This window comes from Ascaphus truei, chromosome 2 (assembly GCF_040206685.1).
Source record: "Ascaphus truei isolate aAscTru1 chromosome 2, aAscTru1.hap1, whole genome shotgun sequence".
In the NCBI taxonomy this organism is placed as follows: domain Eukaryota; kingdom Metazoa; phylum Chordata; class Amphibia; order Anura; family Ascaphidae; genus Ascaphus; species Ascaphus truei.
The window spans coordinates 404432019-404456183 of NC_134484.1; the positions used below are offsets into that span (position 1 = coordinate 404432019).

A 24165-nucleotide genomic window follows, 5' to 3' on the forward strand; every position below is an offset into this window, starting at 1 on the left:
TGTGTGTGTGTACAATGTTAATAAATAATTTATTCTAATTACCAATGTGTCTTGTTTTTTTTTATTTGAAAAATATATAATAAATTAATAACTCACACAATACACACACACACAATACACACACACACACACACACACAATACACACACACAATACACACAATACACACACACACACAATACACACACACAATACACACACACAATACACACACACCCTTCCAAGACTGTCGCTCACTGCATACACACAAAAAGTGTGCGTCACATGCGTGCGCGTTCACACAGGGCACGCGCGTTCACACAGGGCACGCGCGTTCACACAGGGCACGCGCGTTCACACAGGGCACGCGCGTTCACACAGGGCACGCGCGTTCACACAGGGCACGCGCGTTCACACAGGGCACGCGCGTTCACACAGGGCACGCGCGTTCACACAGGGCACGCGCGTTCACACAGGGCACGCGCGTTCACACAGGGCACGCGCGTTCACACAGGGCACGCGCGTTCACACAGGGCACGCGCGTTCACACAGGGCACGCGCGTTCACACAGGGCACGCGCGTTCACACAGGGCACGCGCGTTCACACAGGGCACGCGCGTTCACACAGGGCACGCGCGTTCACACAGGGCACGCGCGTTCACACAGGGCACGCGCGTTCACACAGGGCACGCGCGTTCACACAGGGCACGCGCGTTCACACAGGGCACGCGCGCACACACTATATTACGGGCCTTACAAGTAAGATTGTAGATATCCTTCCTGCTCATGGGTACCAGAGTACAAATACTCCACATATATAATTACCTTCAAAAGAGTACAGCTAATCTCTGCTCTAATGTATATGTAGTGCTTTGGACACGATTTACCTTTAAGGCATGCTCACAATTCTAAATGATTATAAAAGATGCAAGCAATGAAGGTGAATAATGCCAATCTGGTCATAGGAAAGGAACTCTTAATAGAAAAGGAACCTAGTTAGATGGCCAAAAAGAGAACATTGTATAGCTCCAAACAAAGACATCAACATGTATTTAAAGCTCAAACATATGCATTGCACTGTGCTTCTAAATAATCTATGTAAGTGAACAGTAAAATATTTGGCTATACATGTGGAAAAACTTAAAGGGGCAAGAAACTTTGTATGTTGGAAAACTAAGTGGAACAGTAGCAAAAGGTTTATTTTTTTTTTTTTTTTTTTTTTTTTTACAAGAATGCCAAGTGTAAAGTAGTGGTCTGCAAATAGATATTTTATTGAAAAAATAAGTTCTAAATTATTCTCAAGTATTCACTTGAGATGGCAATTAGAAGTCACAGTAGTATGGCTATTTGATTTTTTTATACTAACTGTTGCACTACGGCCAAGAATGGTAACTTTTCTTGGAGATTTCTGATACACAGCACGACTTACTCTATTGTAACATGCATTATTCCCTCGCCTGCTGTCTCTGTATGTCTCCCAAGATACACTTTAGATGGTAAGCTCTCCAAAGCAGGGATTTCCTATACTATACTGTTGTTTGATTTTGTTTCTTACACTGATTATATTATTATTCCCTGTATTGTATTGTTAATTTTGTAAAGCGCAGAGTACACTGTCGGTGCTATATAAATCAAGATACAAATACACACACTTATTATTGCATTATTTTACATTAGGGTGGTGCAAGCTCAGTCCTAAGGAGCTACATGAACAGGCCAGATTTTCAAGAATACTGTCATTAACACATAAGTAACCAATTAACTTAGTTACAATTATAACAAAACAACTTACTTGGTAATATATTGAAACAAACAAAAGACGGGGGTGCCCAATGCTACATCCAATTGACAAAACATATAAAGTAATAAGTATAAAGTTTAAATACTTCAATAATAATAATATTTACTTGGTTATTTAGTTAAACCCTTTGGCCAAAGCGTCATAAGCCAGCATACCAACGTCAAGGTATAACCAAAATTAATGCAGGTCCTAACACTACACTGTGAACCCTTCCTTTTACCTTTGTATGAGGGGAAGCAACCACAGTGAGTCATGTCCATTCAGCAAAATACTAGAGCCTCCCAAGTTAAAAAGGTGGGGAGGGGTGAGCTCTGGGTTAATTTAGTAATATATTGCCCTGAAAAAAAAAAACCTGGACTGTTGGTGGCACTTGAGGACTAAGGCTGCGGCCATGGTCGGGCAGACGTCACGGAGGCGTGATCACAATGCCTTAAGACTATGATCGCAGCCATAGACCACATGTGTGCACGCGTGCAACAGCGCAAGGGGGCAAGGAATCAGTTAAATTTGATTCCACGGTGTGACGGCCAGGTCATGTGAGCGGTTCGCCCAATGAGGGCGAACCAGCTCTGTGATGTCACGGCCATGCCCCCCGACACGCCTCCCCATCGCGTCTACCCTGGCCACAGATATGCTGGAGCTAAAAAGCGAGGGACGTGACGCGTACGGACGCGAGAGCGCGGTCACCATGGACCCAGCCTAATATTGGACCACCGTGCTTTACACAAAGACTAAAAAAGCATTTGTTATTCATTTTATATTGGTTGCATGTAAAGTCATTGAAGACATACTACAGTACAAGGAAAACAATTAAGCTCAAGGTATGATGTAGTAAAGCATGTGTGCTTCAGAGATCTGTAAAAAGGGTGGCTGGGCAAAAACATGAATAAAAGTGCTTTGTAAAAAATGTCTGTGTTGACGACCTTCACTTTAAAAAAAAAAAAAAAAAGTTCCACTCTACTTTGCAGGTATATACACCATTCCCTGTCTGCAGTTGGTAAAACTGCCTTAACTGCATCGAATGCAAAATATGTCATCCAATGCAAGACAATATATACAATATATGGAAAAGCTCTTTCTTGTAGCTTGAGTATGATATTATTCTTAGTGTTGTCATATTATCAGAAGCAGCGTTCTGTTTTGTTCTGTTTTGTTTACAGTTTCCATAAACTCTCCTCCCTCTGGGCTTTACTGGATGTTCTATTGACACCACTGTGAATTAACTGTACATTTAAAAAAAATGCTCATGAAGAAAACAAATGAGGCGTTCTGTTCCTTATGAGAGGAAATCATTTAAATGAAAAATACAAAGTTAGTGCAGAGTAAATGAGTCCTTCAGTATTAGGTGATACCTTTTTTATTTGAACGAACAATTAATATTTAGGACAAGCTTTTCAGAGTGCCCTTCCTTCCTCAGGTAGTTAAGTTACTTATAGACACTCCTAAGTATTCAAAATACTGGAATTAGTCTATACAGGGGCCCCAAGTTTTAGGAATAAACAGAAGATAATAAATAAGGAATACTGCACCTAGTTAACCTGCAGATTAACCAGTCTACAGTAGTTTAAAAAATAACTGATAATATGAAATAAGGAGAATAAACAAAATAAATCATATCACGAGAGGGTCAGTTAGCAGCTTCAAGCAATGACTTCACGTCAGGACCCTCTTTGATATGTGCCAACATGAGTCTCCCCAAAGGTGGCTCCCCAAATAGGTATCCCCACCATGCTTCCCCTTCAATGCCCCATGCCACTAAAACAACATGGACAGGGTTTATTTCATCAAGGACAGAGCTTGAAAAACCTAGTATTTGACTGACACCCTCTCTGCGCCCCCTACATTTTTGCTGGGTGGGCCTGTTAACAGCTTGGAGCAATCACTTCACTCAGGGTCTCTTTGATATCCGACCACAAGTCTCCCCAAAAGTGGTAGCCAAAGGGTGTCAGCCGTTTGCTGATGTTTGAAATGCTCCGTTACAATTCCCAAAATCCTATATCATCTCTAACTGTCCATGAAACGTCTGTAAATTGAATGTGGAACTTCTGATCATTTAACCAAACCATGTATTGTCATTACAACTCTGTGGCCAGGACATACTTGAAAACAAGATGTACAGTAACTCTCAATGTATTATTTCCTGGTAAAACATTTTATAAATAAAAATAATCGAAGTGGAGATTCAAATTCTATAACTATTTGCGCCCTGCATTACAAAGTCACCTACTGAAATAATCTAGTTCACAGTTTTATGCACATGCACCTACCTTCTGCTTTACTGAGTTCCAGAGCCAAGTGTTCTCTAGCTTTGGCCTCCTCGTTGAGTCTTTCTTGTAGCTCCTCCTGGCATCTGACCAGTTCAGTAGTCTCCTGCTTCCTTTTCATGGATTCACGCACCAGCTCTGTCTGTGCAGCCTTGGCATGTTCTAGCTGAGTGGTGAAGAGGGGGGACAAACAAACATTAGAGACAGCACAGTAATACAAAGCCTGTGTCGTGAAACAGGTTGCTTTTTCAAGAAAGCAAAATGCTTAATACTGAAGAAGGTACCAAGATTTCTGAAGAGCGTGAATGAGCAGAAGAAGCCACCACTGTTATAAATCAGCCTTGCAGGAACCGGCCATGGATACAATGCTATTTCCCCCACAGGTGCAATAACGTTAGCTACATTTGTGTATTACAGGGGCCATTATGTCCCCACAGTGTACATACAGTAGGATTGCATTATTACAGGTGCGAAGAGGGCATCAATATCATTTTGGACTTCTATTTTAAGCACAGACTATGGCACATATTCATGCAAACTATCACTTATTCCTACAATTCTACTAAAAAAACAAAATGAAAAAAAGACAGGTCCCCAATAATTCGTTTTATTGTTATTTTTTCTTCTTAAAGATTGTCTCCTCAGAGAGCATACGGTATCTGACATAGTACTAATGGAGGAATCCTTGTATGCTATTATATCTACCAATTAAGGGATTCTACTGTATACAGCCACCGAACAACGATTAATATTGTGGAGTGGGTCATTTAACACCCAGGAACCCTCCTAAAAGAATCAATAAAATCATAATAATAAAAACAGGCATCGGCAATTCCAAAGATTGTCGAAGTGAAGTCACATATTTAATAACTGTGGTCCAACTTTAAGATTAAGGTGCGTGAGAGGGGGAGAGAGGGAGAGAGAGAAATCCAGCTTTTCTGATAGCTTACTGTGGCTTTTACACAATAATATATAGTGTTAATATGCTGTCTCTCCTCAGCCCAATTCTAACAGATAAGCATGCTGATGAGAAAGGCAGGACTTTGGAATCATAACACTAGTACAGCTTTCTTTTTCGAGAAACAGAATAACCACATAGGTCGATACACGTGAATACAGACTCCATTTGCCGATTTACTTGCATTGCATTTAGTTGCATTGCTCGATTACCGATAGTTATGCTTGTACCAAGGAACACCGCCAACAACAGCAGAAGATACCTAAAAACTCTGGTTTTCATCATTCTAATATATTTACTAAGCCCAGAGTGTAAACGTTTGCACATTTTTGCCACTTAATACTATATATGAATACTTTGTAATCCTTAATGCTTTCACTAATAGCAAAAACTGGAACACATTTCTCTACCCACCAGCAGCAAATAAGTGCTTTTGCTCATAAGAATGTTTAATAAGTGAGATTATATAGGTACTCCGTACCTGCTGTATAACTATAGCAACATGATGGGGGTCATTATCTTTCCAATACAGGGGGAAAGCCTGGAAGAGCTGCGGATTGTAACCTAGCCAAACAGCATTCAATGAAAGATCCATTAGGAAAAAGGTACACACGACTTAAACTACCTTTCTTTGAAAATGATGTGTCCTTCCGTTTGTGTGGTCACTGTAGAGCACAGCAATGACAGGACTCTTCCAACTAATACCATTAATTCTTATTGCATATGCTGTAAAATTATGCAAGAAAACACAAAACAATACTTTTGACAAATGTAGCCAAGATATTGACGCATACACCTTCCCAGGTCATAGTCCCCTTTACTGGACCCTGGAGCATATCAAAATGTGCATACAGCAATTTATAAAATGATCCGGATGAAAGAGAACCTGTATAAGCCACCTGTCCGACTGCTTCTGAATCCATTATATGGCTTACTGTAAATAATATGCAGTTTGAAATGATGTTTGCACATCATAAAAAGGTTGTGTGGTAGACTCCCTAGTTCTTATTAACCTCCTCTAAGCCTGAGGCAGTTCAGGTGCTGAGGAATCTTCTATCTCCACATACACCATGATTCACCAAATATCTTAAAATATGTACAATAAGAATGAAAAGATAAAAGAACCATACTTGGCAAGAGACAATTAGGAAATTTGACAATAATTGTATATATTTCTTTGCAGCTAAAATAAGTAAATATCATTGTGCCTTAATTTGTAGAATATGGGAGTTGGACACTATAATATCAGGACTGGCAATTTATATAGTGCATACCAGTGATAAAGTGACAATTACTGTGACTGGGAGAAATCAACATGCAACAGTAACTACATCATTCCCCTCAGAAGTCATGAGTTTGTCTACTGTGTGATTTGACAAATATAGCTTATCCAAAAATGTCCCCATAGTCCCTTTACAGTTACCTACTCCTATGGTAGTAAAGGGTTAAATCAAAAGACAACTTTTTAAAATTAGTAAACAAAAGCTTAAAGCACCAAATTTGTGGTGCTTGTAAGAGGCTTCCCGGAGCTGAACCGTGGCATTACAAGTAACCACGATCCCCATGCGCAAAAGAGATTTCATTTTGAAACTCCCTTACAAGGGATGAGAGCACTGGGGTCAGCATCATTCTGGCAACCAATAGAAATCAGTGACATTATCAGGAGTTAAAATAGCAAATCCAATTGGGAGACCCCTAATCCACCTTTGTTTCTCCTTGCAAGTACAGGCAAAAGTTACACAAAAATATTTTATTGGGAAGTGCCAAGAGCTTGAGTGCTGCGGTTCAACTGCTGAGGACCCATGTTGATCATGTAAGGTAAAAAAATAAAATAATAAAAATAGATATTTTTTTGGGGGGGAGGAAATGCTACTTTAAAAGTGTGAACAGCGACAGGCCAACTTGGCTTATTGCAAGTAAGATTTGCAATACAGAACAAAGCGTAACCAGAATAATATAAAACGCTCCAACACTGAGCGAGATGGACCAGCTGATTGGCTTAGCAACATTAGAAAGCACAACAAACAAAACCTAAAGATTGACAGTGACATGTATGGACTTGGCGTGACTCAACCAGTGCGTGTATGCAAAAGAATCATTCCTATCTCAAATATTTAAAACCAGAGACAGAACATGAAACACAGACAGAGCTCAGTGCTACATCCATTGACACAAATACACGGTACAGTGCCTATCTATATATATAGATATATATCTATATATATATCTTTTGAATAAAATGGTCTTTTAGTTTAACTCTTTGTCCAAAGTGTCGTAAGCCCTTGAGCCCCTCCAAGGCAGACCACGTCTCAAGGGTCCTAACACTAATATAAATTCTTAATAACCTGTATATTACCAGGAAGAATGATTTATAATAAATCTGTCAAAATTAGTTGCATAGTTCATGCTCAGTAGCACTCCTCTTTGACACTTATACGCATATATATGTTGTGGTTATTTTGGGGGTTCAATATGAGCTTATAGGGGTTCTGTATGTTTTCCATCTCAAATATGTTAAACAACTCAGAAGTTTATTTGCCTCTGTTACAATATTACCATGATACACTACATGCCATACAGAAATTAAGAGGACCATGTAATTGGATTTCTAATTGGAGAATCAACTCTGTGATAAGAATCAAATGATGTGTGGATTTCTATGTAAATTACAGCAATAGCAGAGTTTTGTGTAAGAGCTGAAAAACTGGTTAGAACAAGAAACAGACTAACCCACTACATAAACAGCGATGTTCCCACCAAGCCAGCCCTTCTCCCTCCTGTATTACCAATGCAGATACTTGCCAGGTCTTCCAGGTTACATTTTGTATGATGACATAGAACCTGAGGTACAATAATAACTAACAGGCGAGTCCTTCCACACAGAAGATAATTCTTTTTTTGTATCTGGTGCGGGTGACTGGTTGGGTCTAGAGCTGCTGAAATTGGATAAGGTCTTGCATAATGTATCCCTTTCCAGAAGAATAATCTCTGTATAATTGAAAATGTACAGTCATACTTAATGTTGCTTAATCTCCGAGTTCTAAATATAATATACTGCATTACTTTGGAAGCTCTACTGATAAGATTAGGTATTTATATAGTATGAGTCTAAACTACTCCAATGAGTGACATCCTTAACCTTTCTATTTGCATAGGTCATTAAATTAATTAGTATGTCTTGTCCTGAGAAATGGAATAAGTTGGAGCCTGATAAATAAGATCTACCCTGCCGTATTCCATTACCGTCTCACATTTTAGTCCATTGTTATGCACAAAGATAGTGAAGTACAGAAATAGCTGTACCCACCTTATTTATGTTTAAGGTATCCTTTGAGGAGGGGATTTAAACTTCCAACACAATTTGAAAAGTAGAGTAGCTTTCAAGTATAGAGCACAATATATTAAGTTTAATGCCACCATCACAACAAAACAAATTATACATATAGATAGATAGATAGATAGATAGATAGATAGGTCACTACAGCAAGCTTAAGCCTATAGGGAACCATGTTAAAAATGTTTTTGAAGCAATAAGTGGCACTGTGTGCTCATTTGCATGTCATTTCCCAGAATCCCTTGCTGCAGTGGAAGTGCTGTGTGATAATGGTGAAAGGCGGGGTTGCAGACCTATCTAAGACATGCAAATGAGCATACAGTAATTTTTCCATTTGTTATATGCCTATACCTTTGCCAAGGATTTTCCCAGCACGTTATGCATACATTCCCATTTAGGAAATTCCACAATGATAGTAGAATTCTGTGTGGTACAGTGATAATAAATACACTTTCCTAAGATCACAAGGAACTGAAACAGGAATCCGAGTCAACTTCCAAGCCTAGTGAAGACATATATAGCAACGTTTTTTGTGGGATGTGTTGCTATATCTGTAACAAGGCAAAAGTGAAGACATTCTGGGGCAAACAAAACATAACTGCATTATATATGTCAAAGGAAATAATCCTATTGAAAGCAAAAGGATTTTTTGTCCCATAATTACAACCCTTTTGCCTTGATACCTACTGTACACCTTTAGGCTTTGCCTATAGTGCCGCCGACGGTTAAGTTATGTTTCGCTGGTCGGCGGCATCGCGGGATTCCCGCAATTTGATTTGTTAAAGGGCTGTCACGTGACGCGACGGCCCTTGAAAAATCAAATTTTGCCGGCGGCGGGTTTTCGCGATGGCTCCGTCGCCGTCGCGTGCACTGTAAGCTCACGCGGCGGTGACAATGCTTTTGTTTTTGGGCGAATTCGCGTCGCCGGCACTATATGCACGGCCTTATGACATCACCACAACCAGGAACCTAACAGGCATCATAATCCCAAGTAATTAAATGATGGTGCTTTCACTATGCAAATATTACAAATGGATACTCTTAAAATAATAAATTCATTAATACAAAACTAGTTGGCTTCAATTTGTGAGATTGTTGCTTCTTTACATTTTCCGGTCTGTTTGTGGAAGACTGTACATATTACTGCACTCCTCCCTATAGAAGTTTGCTGCTGGTAAAAAGATAGGTCTTGCATATAGAAAAACAAAAAGACGTGGCTTGCAGGCTTATAACGCTTTGGCCAAATGGTTTAACTAAATAACCCTTATTAATGAGATCACTATTTTATTTTAGCCTAATTGGTAGGAACGCAGGAATCGTTCTTTATGTTTGTCCAGTCTGTTTGCACTGATCTAAATGCCAAGACTCCAAACGCTAATCTTACCAAAGTGATAAGAATTCAAAGTCTTTGAAGTTGCAGGCTGGAAATACAGCAGGGCCCCGGTTATATGGCGGGTTCTGGTTTTCGCCGTTCTGCGCATGCGCGGCCTATGGTCTGCGCGCGCAAACTATGTTATGCGCGCGCAGACAGAGGTCTGCGCATGCGCGCCGGGTGCACCCGCCCGTTCTGCGCATGCGCGACTGCAATTTAAAGATGGCGGCCCCCTTCTCGGCGCCGCTGGATAAGCGGAACGCCGGTTAACGAAGCCTTCCTGTATATGTATACAAGTTACATTCTGTGTGGCACCTACTAGTTGTTAGGCTGCGGTGACGCGATGTCGCGTCAAAACAAATGCATTGTCGCCGCGACCAAGCGACAGCGCAACCAAACATCTGGTAGTCACTGTTTGATTTTTTTCGGCAACGGTCTCTCCTTGTGGCCAATTGGAGAGCTTCTCCGTCCCTCTGCCTTCCCGTTTTATGATGTCACTGGCCTTGTAGCCAGCGACGTCGCCTAAATTTGAATTGTAACTATCGCAATGGCGACGGGTGACGTCATCGGTCGCATCGCCGACACTATAAGCACAGCCTTAAACAGTACTTCAGAGACTTACACCCCGGACTGGACTGAATATGGGGACTTTCAATGGTGTTAGGTTGACTCGTTTGTAGAAATGCCCTTTTAAAAGTTGCAGTGCCACTAAAGAAACTAAGGGCAGAGATATGTTTAATATGTTAAATCTTTGTGGGTGATGCTTAAAAAATATAAATAAATAATAAATAAAATAAAAAAACAGACCATAAGTATTTTAATTACATTATAGGACTCTGGGAAGGGGGAATTTGCTCATCTTGTTGCACTCACACAACAATAATGTAATGTAATTCTTTTCAGAGGAACAACTAGAAGAGTGTTGGGGTATTTTTCATGCGCTAAAATAAACATAAAGCAGGTGAGAAGGGACAACTCCCACATCTCTACTATTATTTGCAGTATATCACTGACCATCGCTCTTTTCAGACGTAGAAAGTACTGCACCTTTAACATGTTTAGGATGTTTATTCTCTTATTTTCAGCTGGCATCACGGTTTCATCACTCGTTTTGAAACTAAAAATCAAAGTGAAGTGATCTTAAGGCTAGAAATGGACCTTCTCCTCTTGATCCTTTGTAGTACTGTTCATTGTTAAGACAATGAGACAGGTGGTTTCTTTACTTATTGGAGAGCAAACACAGTGAAGTCACATCCGTGTTTTTATAGAACGGGTCCTGGCAGATATCTCCTAGTGTTCCTTTTTTGTGTTTACAAATGGAATGTATTATTTGATAATGGTTAAGTACTATACAAACTTGTTAACTAGACACAATTGTACACATTGGGGTACTATATCTTCAAAAGTTTTTTTTAATCCTCCTACAAAGCCTCAAAATGTGTTCACCCAAAAGAGACAAAAAGAAATATTACAAGAAATAAATATGCAAGTGTAATATTTCTAATGAAAGACTAGTAGTTATTTTTTACAATACTTGCTCTATGTTCCTACTGTTAGGGCTTCCCCAGACCCTGTGAGTCAGGGACCCTGGGCCCACGACCAGTAGACCTGCCGTCACAGGCCCACGTGTCTCTGCTTCACCCTCCAGCCCTCCATACCAAGGTCCATATACCTTTTTCCCCTCCCCGAGAGCCTGTTTTTATCCTCCCATCCTCAGGCCCATAACATGTTGGAGAGCTAGAAGTACTTAGATCTATTTCTCTCAGTATTACAGTACAAAGAACGAAACAATGAAACAGATGATGGGTATTTTAAGGAACAGTACAACATATTTACAGGCGAATAGAAGTCTCCTAAGTATGTTTTTGCAACTGAAGTTCCTACAATTAGACTTGCTAATGGACGTCAATATTTATGTAGCCAGGTCCCCAGGTTCACCCTTATCTCCGCTGTCTAGGGAGAGTAAGGGAAGGTTGCAGCGAGTGCAGGGAGCGCTCCAGTGCACCGGAGGCTCCGCGGCGGCCCGAGTGTTCAGGGTGCCGCCATTTTGGTATTCGCGCCTGCGCCGTGAGCCCTGTAGACGACGGCAACAGAGGAGAGGTTGCGCACGCGCAGCCAGTGGTTGCGGTAGCGCGAAACACGGACCAATCGGAGGAGGCTTAGAGCAGGGGACTACAAGTCCCAGAAGCCTCAGCCAGACCAGGTGATGCCAGGGAGCAAATAGGGCGACAGGATCGTGGCAGGAGGATATAGGAGGTTGCGCAGGGGAGCACGCTGGTCAGAGAAGACCGGGAAGGGGAAGACGTAAGAGCTCTGCGTGTAGAGAGGCAAGTAGCCTCTACACTAGGCCCGAATGCCCCCAGGCCCACATACGCCCTGAGTCACAGTCAGTTAGAGATAATGCAGGGACAGGCCCTAGAATAGGAACCTGTCACATTAGTGAGAGAAGTGTCAAGACCCAGAGACTGTCGCGTCACCATCCCAGAGGTTTGGGACCAGACCTCTTCAAGCACATGATCAGCCAACCGGATGGGATCGCCCCGGAAGGTACCACAGGCAGATCTGCGTCGTCAGATCCTTTGCGAAGTCTTTTTGCAGGCCCGAGCGCTGCAGGTAACATCCATTAAGTGCACCAACTATAATATCATTTATACAAGTGGCTGCGCAGTCACACACACACATACACTTACTTTGGGGGTTTGTGGTGTGGGGTATTGGACACGGTGTGGGAACACGGTGAAGGGTCGCGTCCTGCGAGACGCGTTAGCTATTGTGTCTCCTAGAAGAGTGACATTTACTGAAAGACATGCATGGTTATGGTTACCGCTAGTAACGCTACTGTTTCTTTTATATGCTGTGTGCGTAGTATTGTATTATTGTCCTGTGAGGAACAACTCCCGCTCTGCTGGGAGCCATCACAGGTGGAGGCGCTGCACTTGGTAAGAGATCATCTATACACATACATATTGCCCCAAGCTCTCCGTGGCGGAGGCTTAGGCTAAGGTCCCGTTGCACGCGTCCGCACGGCTGGCTTGCTTGCCGGCAGCGCGTGCAACTCACTGTACCGCGATCTGCGGTCTACAGGAAACTTCAGTAGTAGCGGGGGGGCGTGGCCAAACGGGTCGGAGGGGGTGCGGCCATGACGTGAGGGGGCGCGGCCATGACGTGGGGGGCCGGAGCGGGAGGTGGGAGGATTGACAGGGAGGGGGGGGCGTGGCTTGAGCGGAGGGACCCGCTACTCTTCCCCCCCCTCCCTCCACGGGCTGCAGGTAAGTAAAAAAAACACACACACGCAGGCACTCATACATACACACACACACACACACACACACACACACACACACACGCACTCAGGCACACACATACACACACACAGACAGGCACTCACGCTGCTGTCACTCCACACTCCTCCCCGCTCCCGAAGCCTCTCCTCCTCCCGAAGCCTCCCCTCCCCATTGGCTCACAGCCACACCACGTGACGCGTCGAAGCTAGGAAACACCATTCTCTTGTGTCTCCTAGCGGCTGACGCGCCACAGCGTGTAGTCAGCTGTGCAGCCAGTGGGGACCGGGACCGGCTCGCGAGGATTCCCCTGCTGGTGGGGAACTCGCTACATTGCCGCCCGCGCCAACGAGCGCAGCGGGTCCCAGGCCTTAGGCCCTGCAAGCCAACAGGTTAGACAGCATTGGTAGCATAGTGTATTCAGCAGGAAACAGGGCTACATTTAAAACAGAAAACACTCGTCCTGTAGCTTCCTCTCTGCAGCACAACGGGTTAAAGGAGAAATCCCATCCCTCAACCTCCTCTGGGCCATTCCAGCATTGAAAACCCTCTCTTGGGGGAGAGAGTATTTGCTGTAAGCCAGCAGTGCTAGGTCCCCTCCATTCGGGGTACAAAAATAATTGGGGAAGTAACACTTTAAAAAAAGAAAGGGGGTTGCAGTTTTAAAACCAATAGAAAGGAACTTTATCCCTCTGCTGTCTGCACGTACATAATCGTTCTTCCCACGCTATTTTTTTTATATAACTTTTGCATATATTGTTTTAGATGCTAATAATTGTCATGTTCCTTTTATGGAACAGTTTTTAGAGTTGTATTTTATGCATCACTACACATTGTTTCTTGAGACGTACATTTTTGTGACAATTTTCATGAGGGTTGTGACATACCAGCGTGTCAAGCATCCTAGGTGCAAAATTACTGTAATAGATGTATGCATGATTTGCCATTTGCCATAAACAAATGTGTCACTAAACTCACTTATAAGGTTTAACTGTGGCGGATCTCCTTAACTAATTATAGGGCATGCATGTGACTCCCATATACCCATGTGGACCATATTTAGCCCACTGTCAAATTCATCACTCAAAATCCTACATTTCAATTCGAAATTCATTCTATCAAAAATACATATATAATACACATTTCTGCAACGGTGGAAGAGTTAAGCTAAATGTTTTCTATAATTGGATTAAATAGTCAAGATCTGATTCTCAGATTCTCCAATGCACAGGGCTTGGGCTTGTACTGCATCATGCCACCTCAGCAGTTACGACACTTCTATATCCTGTACTTGAGCATAAACCAGCTTCAGTGCCTCTTCCAACAATGGAACAACTTAAAGGTGCAATTTGACCCAAAGTCCCATTTGAGCTAAACACATCATATGAAAGAGTAACCAATTAGAAGTACAAGCCTACATTTTTTAGGAATGTTTAAGGGTTGCCACTATATCAGGGAGACTCTATGGTTGCTATTCTCCATCCTCATGGTTTATTGGCTCTCCCTCTCAAGTGATGACAGTGACATCACCAGACTGAAATTAAAGTTTCATCAGATTCTACCATTATGTTCTATGCTTACAGCTGGTGTTTTCAAAGCTTCATTCTGAGCAACATTTGTGTACTCACGTACTGGTACTTTATCAATATCTCGTATGGGGATAGAGTTATTAATCAGTGAGTACAAATTCTCTCTTTTTTAAAAGTAAGAATCCTCAAGTGGATCTACACTTAGAAAAGTCTATGAAAGTTTAAGAGGGGTTTGCAGAATGTGCAGAGATGTAATGTCAAAATATAGGGACTTTACACACACACACACACGCACGCGCACGCACGCAGAGAGGATGCAGAATTTGCGCATGAAAATGCACATCCTGAAACATTGAACGTACTTCATTGATGTATACACATTGACATAGATCTAACCAAGGTGGTTCAATTAGAATATGTTCATTTAAGATAGAAATCTAAGAGGCTTACATTTGGATATTTTTACCTCTGGCCGTACTTGTTTAACTGGTAATGTAAATCACAGAAGATTACTTACAGTATTTTACCCTGCAGGGCTGGGACAGGTGTGTTTGCGGTCTAATTTTAGAGTTTCAGAAAAGATAGAGCAGTCTATGAACCGCAATAAAATGACGACATATTATACAAGGTTGCCTGTATTTTATCGACAGGACTTTAAATAACAGTCATGGTATATCCTGAATAGTCTTAAAAATACATTAATGGATTATATTAAAATGAAATAATGCAAGGAACAGGTCTTTCATTATCCTGAGCAGGCAAAGCAGATAAATACCAACTGACTATATGATGTATTGTGGTTAAAATATACTGAATATTTTTACTCTGCAGACCGGTCCATACTAATTTTGCAGTCACAATAAGTCTCTAACAAAAATAGCTTATAATCAAATGTTGGTACTTGAGGCAGAGGTGGGCAAGTGGCTTATTTAAGGTCACAAGGATCTACAGTGTTGGAACCATTCCAAAGACTCTGTCAGAATCACCAGGTCACAACTGTTTCCATGTGTCATTTTCCTAACTAAAATATTGAAAGTTCTGGATCTCACTCAGAGGAGCAGACGAAACATACAGATGTAGCCAGCCTTACGGTCCCCAGCGCCCTAGATTAAATGCAGAAAAAAGCCGGAGCGCTGTGGGAGATGGCTGCCACTACGGTGCTGCAGGGGTCCATTCTTTTCAATGGGACCTCCTCCAGCGTTAATCCTTCCAGGGCACGAACTATGTGGTCGAGAGAACAGTAAGTTTGGCTACATCTGTATGGGTCATAGAGCATTTAGAAATTCATTTTAGGTCATGTCACCTTGAACCCCCTTGTGTCATTTCATCCCTTCACTGCCTACCTCAATTACGATTTATGACTTTCATAATTCACCTGTTTCATGGTACTTGCTACCCATCTCTTAATAGCTATGATTCATCAAGTTCTCATGCTGGGTATCACACCCCAATGAAGTGGTAACTACTATTGACTTGAATGGCAGTTATCGCTGGATCAGTGCAAGATACCCCACATCACATATTTCCGTGTTTCAATGTGAGATAGAATGGAGGAGGCAGCAACATGAAAGCACACTCCATCTCTTTATTCCTTTCCCCTATCTGGCACCACTGTCACAGTCTGATCTCCAGGAGATAGTCAGGGATCCCAGTTCACAGAAACCATCACAGCACAGTGTCTATAGAATATATAGCACATGAGTAATAGTAAGGAGAGCTCTAGTGTCAGTCACTGCTAATATACAGTAGGTCACTGCTGCCTCACCTTATATACCTTGCATATTTCTACTAAAATGTAAGACTGCACTGGGATCTACAGGACAAAATATGTTCGTATTCCTGGGGGAGATCTTGCTGAGAGCGTGAGAGAAACATTTCTAAATAAACACAAACTTTCACGATTTATCCTCTCTTGCAAAGCTGCAATATAACAATGTGCTGTGTCATACAGCTGGAAACTAAGTAATCGGGGGTAACTTTACCATACAGATGTTTATTGGTTGAGCAACACTGCAGCAGTATTCTTTATTACTTTTTAGAATACGCTAATTAACATATCTATATTGATAAATGCAAAACAATGTGTGTATTTCAATATATATATATATTTTTTTTGCACGACCGACAAAAGCTAAAAATGCCTTTGATAAAGAACGATAATATAGTAAAAAGTCAGCAAGTAAAAATTATCTGACGTATTTAAGGTGTATTTATACTTACAGAGTATGGTGGTGTAGGCAAGGATATTGTGGAGACTACTTTTAATAAGTGCCCATTTTTTTGGTGCTTGAAATGGGAAATTGAAGTGTTCACCACTATGGCATTTTTATCATTCAAATTCCAGGTAAAAGGATAAGGGTCTGGCAAAGGAACATGAGATTCCACTTCGTATGTGTCCTCCTCTTGGCCTGTAGGCCATAACCCGCTCATTACATCAGATGCCCAAGAGGACCTGTGAGAATCCATCTCACGTGATATGGCTGCAGGGCTCCCTCCCCTACTTCTTGTGGGGTGCAGGACGAGCAAAGTCCTCTTCACTTGTGGAAACACACGGCACGATTTGATATTGAAGGTCAAGGTGGAGCATGGTGCTGCTAGGGACTGTCACTACGGGCGTGTGATGAACCGTGAGCAAACAACTTGCAATCACCAGGTGCGGAAAGGTCCCGGGTAAACATTAAACAGCAGCAGAGTAAAAGTTTACGTGAAAGCAAGATCTTTTAACAAGGTAAAATATTCCCCTGGGGCTTTCCTTGGAGCATTCACACGTGCAAAAAAGAAGAATTCCTCAAGGAGCAGAAATCGCATATTGCAAAGAAGGGGATACTAAAACAGCAATGACTTCTTCTGTGACTGAGCAGATCCACTGCATTTGTACCCAACACAGCAGTGGGGAATCAGGTAGAACAGAACCTTCTGTCAACAGGATGGCATCTCTATGACAGCAAGGCAATAAGAGAACTCCACTGGCAAGGCATAAACTCCCCATACACCGTGCCTGCACTTTGTAAAACCAGAAGGCAGGAACATTTTCTGCTGTGCCTTACAAATACATTGCCTCCCCCTAAGCAAAACTGTTTCGTTCCCTGCCTTCCGTGAGAAAGAGGCCTAGGCAGAGGGAGTGGTTTAATACCTTCAGGCAGGTACTGTACAAGTTAACTCCTTACAGGCTAGAGGTGCATGCGATGAATTGCAAAACAATGCGTTGCTGGACCCTCTAGCACAGAAGGTGTTAACGGAATACACCCACGATTACCACTATTTGGCATAGCATAAAACACATGTCACACTTTGCAGAAATAGAATGCTCAGGCAGGTTTATAAAGCTAACCACAATTCACCAAGGCCTATAGTTATTTATTTTAAGCTAAACTCATATGATGTACTGTATTTACTGTGTATATATACAGACATGCATGTGTATATATACTGAGTGTGTGTGTGTGTGTGTGTGTGTGTGTGTGTGTGTGTGTGTGTGTGTGTGTGTGTGTGTGTGTATATATATATACACCTATACATATACATACACACACACAGTATATATACACACATACACATGCACATATATGCACCTTAACCCTGGCTGTGCTCAAAGCTGTGACCATGCAGCAACCTTAAGCCTATAGGGAACCATGTAAAAATGGTTTTTGAAGCAAAAAGTGGCACTGCGTGCTCATTTGCATGTCATTTCCCAGAATCCCTTGCTGCAGTGGAAGTGCTGTATGCTGGGTGATAATGGTGAACGGTGGGGTTGCAGACCTGCCTAAGACATGCAGATGAGCATACAGTTGTATTTGCATATATATATATATATATATATATATATATATATATATATATATATATATATATATATATATGTGTGTGTGTGTGTGTAGGTGTGTGTGTGTGTTTTCTACTCAAACTTGCTATAATTACATAATTGCAAACAATGTATTTTCAGGGGAATATTAAAATAATTTGTTCTTTTTTTTTTTTTACTTTAAAAATGCAATGCATTGCTGGTACCTGAAAGTTTACTGTCCTCATCTAATTGTAAGATTAAAAAACCTGAAAATTGCTCTCAGGTGAATAAAGGCAAGTGTCTTAAATAAGGTAAAAGGCCTATTACATTTTATCCAAACAAAGAAGTAAAAAGTTAAACATGTGTTGAGTAGTTTACCTCAATGTGAAACTTGGCTACAATTAAACATGGCTACCTATATAGAATTCATGCATAACAAATGACTGCAATATGGAAAGTAGGCTAAAGCGCTCAAATGCAGGTGCAATGAATAAAATAAGCCAAACCACTAAACCAGGGTACTAATGAGAATAATATAGTACTTATTGTGCAATAGTATGGGTACTATCCTCCTGAAGACAGGTGGTAGATGGTACAAGCCCACTCACTCTCAGTCTCATCGGCAGGTTCCCCTGAAAATCAGCAATACTCACATCCTGGTAGTAGGTAGGCTGTGCAGCTACAGATATGCAATAACAGGAAAAGGGAGACCAAAAAGCGCACCAGCAAAAACGGAGCAGGAAGGACCCAAAACGAAAAAAATGATTAAAATGGCACTTTAATGTGACAAGAGACCCATCGGATGGGTCTCTTGTCACATTAAAGTGCCCTTTTAATCATTTTTTTCGTTTTGGGTCCTTCCTGCTCCGTTTTTGCTGGTGCGCTTTTTGGTCTCCCTTTTCCTGTTATAACAAATGACTGAGCAGATTTGTCACACGTAGAACTTTGCTTTTGATGTACACATTTTAATATAACGGTTTGGGAAATAACCACAGTTGGTGTCAATATTGAACTGCCATGTGTCACAAAAATAGTAGAAAAATTGTCTTTACATATTGAATACCCTATATAGGTGTATTTCTATAACGGATGCACTTGACACAATGGATACATGTCAGACCCATAGGCCGCGTCCATGCGACGGAGCGCTGTAACGTTGCGCTCGCATGTAGCTGGGGTGATTCTGGTCCTGTAGGTAGATGCGACAGGGAGGCGTTTCGGGGGGCGTGGCCGTGACATCACGGAGCTGGTTAGCCCTCATCGGACGAACTGCTCATGTGACCGGGCTGTCGCATGGCAAAGACAAAAAAGTGTGTCTCGTATCGCTCTTCCCATGCTCACGTGCGCAGTATGGACGCTACAATTCCCTTACATTGTTTTGATCGCACCGTGGGCGCGATCACGGTAAGCATGGACGCGGCCTTAATCACCTATTTATTACAAAATGCATGGAGTGAGGCACCCGTTCTGATTTTAATCCCTTTGCGGTCAGTGGGGCCATCAAATTATAGCTTTGCACGCCTCTTCCAATTAAGTAAATAAATTAGCGCGACGAGTGATCCAGTTTGGACATCCACTGGAAACGGATACATGTAGCATGATCAACCTCTAATATGCGATTACTTATGCACTACAATTGAAATGCTTGAAATGTTTTGGCCAACGGATTAAACTATATGACCCATATTTATGAAAATAAAAAACATAGGAAAAACATATAGTAATTAACTTAATAATTTGTCACATTGTATGTGCACTGGGACTTCTTTGGTTACTGTTGTATATTTCAGGTTAATCCCTCAGTAGCACTCAAATTGACAATTAAATATACAGGCATACCCCGGTTTAAGGACACTCACTTTAAGTACACTCACGAGTAAGTACATATCGCCCAATAGGCAAACGGCAGCTCGCGCATGCGCCTGTCAGCACGTCCTGAACAGCAATACCGGCTCCCTACCTGTACTGAAGCTGTGGGCAAGCGGGGAGACTATAGAGCCTGTTACAAATGCGTTATTTACATCAGTTATGCACGTATATAACGATTACAGTACAGTACATGCATCGATAAGTGGGAAAAGGGAGTGCTTCACTTTAAGTACATTTTCGCTTTACATACATGCTCCGGTCCCATTGCGTACGTTAATGCGGGGTAAGCCTGTATACAAATATAATATTGTGGGTCTGAGTTTTGAGATTGCTAAGATTGTACATGTCTAACTGAAAAATTTATTCTATATGGCACTTCAGCAGATTTAGGTTTAATATCCCAAATAAGCTCTTCGGGGTAGGGACTCCTTTTCCTATTGTTTTGTCTGAAGTGCTTATTCCCATTGTGTAATATTATGTCACGTGTATTGTAAAGCACTATGTACCTGGATGGCGCTATGTAAATAAAGATATACAGTACATACATACAAACATTCCACCAACGAGGTGAATGTTTTTATGGTTGCATAGGACAACCGTCGCAATGACATCGCATTAGCAATGACAACACAGTGCGCATTAAGGGATTTCAGTGCATTTCTTAAGGGCGTTTAGTGACACGAGGCTGAAGGCTTACTTCTTTAATCCTTCTAAAAACCTTAAATGTGCTCTCTGAAGTGTTACGGCATTTAAACAATGGCCTAAGAGCAAACGAAAATGATGGTTTTAAACAATAACTAATGATGTGTTGGCTTCTTTTTGTTGAACTGCCTTACTGTTCTCATTCAGCGCAATGCAGGGATGTCCCCCAGGCATTGCCACAGCTGCCTTGCATATCATTGGTATCTTAAGATACTGACTGAACAACCACGATGCTTTATCTTCAACAACTATACAAATAACTTCTTTTTTTTTATCCCCATCAACGCTTCCACTACATTTCAGGTCTTACCAATGCTCTATGGCAGGGGCGCGCAAACTTTATTTGCGGCGCCCCCCCTGCCTGCTCGCCTCAGTTAGAGCGCCCCCCTACCTTACCTCGCGCTGCGTCATATGGTGATGTCACGTTACCGTGGCAACCATGATGTCACATGACACCGCGGCGTTATTTGATGCCGCGTTGCCATGCCGACGCCTGACCCCAAGCTTCTAAGCCACAGTAAGTGTAGTTGCAGAGGCCTTGCGCGGTCCCCCGGCATTTAATTTAAATGCCTTGGGGAAGAGCGCAGGACCTCTACAACCACCCGCGCCCCCCCCAAAAAATCTAGCGCCCCCCACTTTATGCATCGCTGCTCTATAGAAGCATACGGGTTCACATTATGATCGCCAGAAACATGTAATCACTATAGCTCAGAGAGTACTGTAACTCAGGGGTGCGCAAACGTCCCCCTGTCTGCACTTCCCCCTCCTTACCTTGTCTCCGGCATCAAATGACGGAACAGGGTCACGTGATGTCACGTTGCATCGCAACGTGACATCACGTGACCCCGGTGTTGCCATGGCAACGCGTCGTTGAAGACAAAGTAAGGGAAGTTGCAGAGGCCCCGCGCTTTCCCGCGCACACATGGCTTGCACCTTTATAGAAATGCAGATGCGTTTGTAAAGATACTCCAACACTTCTGGGAAAGCCTGTCGCTACACATTAACATTGTCAAGAAAGACCTTATCAAGATAATTATTAGCCTGGCAGGACAAAATATTATTCTAAGACTGTGCCAACAAAAAAACAACAGAGAATTGTACACGTTATACTGTATGACAGAAGATTAAAAAAAAGTCGCCGCAACAAATCTACTTCAAAAGATGAATTTGTGCTAGTGCTAAAATGGTTTCCACTGTATTCCTGTAAAATGTGTTAAATCATGTCACTGAAAGGATTAAAGTGCAGCTGCAGAAGGTATGCAGCTCACGCTAATCAGAGCACCACATACGCCACTTATTATTTGAAACAGCATGGAAGAAAACACCTTACATTCAAACTAAATCTTCGAATGGCTTGGGGAAATGGTTTATATGCTGCTGTTATACACAGAGAATGAGCCCAAGGTAATGTTCCTCTAGCATGTCAAAGATAACACTTGGTATGCTCATCTGCGAGCCCATACTGGAAGTTATTCGAGTCCGTACTTACAAAGTGTGACGTTTCAGTGTCTAGAACCATGCAAGCATGCAAGGCTTTAGTGTGCACAGAACATTACTATACCTTCTGAAGGCTTCATGACACATATCCCTCCTAAACGTGTGTATCACATCTACATGTTGGTGCCCCCAATATATACCACCTATAACCAACTAAGCTGTTCTTACATGCAGAATTCGAAAAAGCTAATTGGTAGAACATGCAAAATGGAGCCAGATCGGCTAACAGCCAAGACTTCAAAATAACCCCCTCTAAAGCAAGTCTGCAAGTCTGCAATTGCACAATCTTTACCTGATTGCTAGTTTCATTGATGGCTTCCAGGAGTTTTTCCACTGCCGCTTGGAGTCGGGTGCTAATATTAAGTACTTGGGCTTCATCTTCAGGATTTATATTTATTCCTGCAAATCCACCGACTGTCAGCTGCAGGGGCAAATCCAATCCTTCCTCTGTTGCTCTTGACCAGATACGTGCATCCTTCTCCTCAACATATTTATCCACAGCAGTAAGACCTGCTATAGAGCAAATATAGATTAAGTTAATGATATACAGTATACACCATATTTTGCAGGATTTATGTCAGCATTACTGTCAATGTTTGAGATATCAAATTAGTTACATGTTTCAGTCTTGAGGCTCAATATACATTTTATTGGAATAATAGGATTATTGACTCCAGGAATGAGCACGTCTTCTTTTGAGGAAGTGATACCTGACAGGCCTATCCAGCTCATTAAGAAATAAATCTATCAAAAAGAGACACCGCCGCTGGGTGCTCGTCTACATGTCACTACCCGAAACCCTGGTTTGCTGCTTAAAAGCTCCTTCATATGAATGGGCTGTAAGGCACCTAATTGCCAAGTACCACTTACTAAATAGGGCCCCCTCAATGCATACGAATGACCAGCGGTAGACATGCACATACACTCATAGATATTCTATATTTACAGTGATCTATAGAATAACATGAAATAACGTGATAAAATAAATAGTATACTAATTCCGTCGCTTGTAAACAAATCAGAGATATATGGCCAAGGAGCAGAAAGATTTGATCAGACAGCATACATTTTATTTTAACATAACTTTTTTAAATACAAGGAGGTTTTTAATTTACAAACGTCTGGAACAGCAATGGGGACACAATTCGTACCCAGCTATGGGTAGAAGTAATCCCTTTTTCCAATAGATATCTGTGTGTAAAAGATTAATAGATTACAAACTGTAATATTAATTTGGAAAGGCGACATTCCCATGCTAGAACATTTTTTTTAGAGCCCCTCAATAACAATGACATGGGTCTCATCTTTACATCTACCATAAGTGGAGCAATAAAGACATCCCTATCCAGATGCAACAACAGGCACCCACTGAGACTGACTGCTACTAACCCGACTGTGCAACTCAATACGGATAGAATCCTTGTTCTTGCCCTCTCAGGACTCCCTGACATGTCTATTTCTTAATTGTGTTCTATACAGACTCTTATTCTTCATATTTTTTACATAGATTTTAATTTATTATTTCCATAATTAATAATAATAGTTTGTTCTTGTATAGCGCTGCTAGTTTTACAGAGTACTTTACAGAGACATTTTGCAGACAGTCCCTGCAGAGCTTACAATCGGTTTTGGGGGGGGGAGGAGGGGAGAGGTGGGGTTGGTGCCTGAGGCACAGGGAGATAAAGTGACTTGCCCAAAGTCACAAGGAGCCGACACAGGGAATTGAACCAGGTTCTGTTTCAAACTCAATGCCAGAGTCGGTGCCTTTACTCACTGAGCCGCTCCTTCTCCCATT

The 24165-nt window shown here is 41.8% G+C and overlaps 1 protein-coding gene across 2 annotated transcripts in view; it reads right to left on the reverse strand.

Moving 5' to 3' along the window:
- The window catches only part of AKAP9 (A-kinase anchoring protein 9), a 97607-nt gene extending 80032 nt beyond the window's left edge, over positions 1 to 17575 (reverse strand). For both annotated transcript variants that reach the window (XM_075587382.1, XM_075587381.1), the window contains exons 1-2: positions 16739 to 17575; positions 4048 to 4210 (exon numbers count right to left, since the gene is read on the reverse strand). In XM_075587382.1, coding sequence (XP_075443497.1) covers positions 4048 to 4210; positions 16739 to 16984 — 409 coding nt within the window. In that variant the 5' untranslated portion in view covers positions 16985 to 17575. The remainder of the gene's footprint in view (positions 1 to 4047; positions 4211 to 16738) is intronic.
- Between the last annotated feature and the right edge of the window lie 6590 nt (positions 17576 to 24165).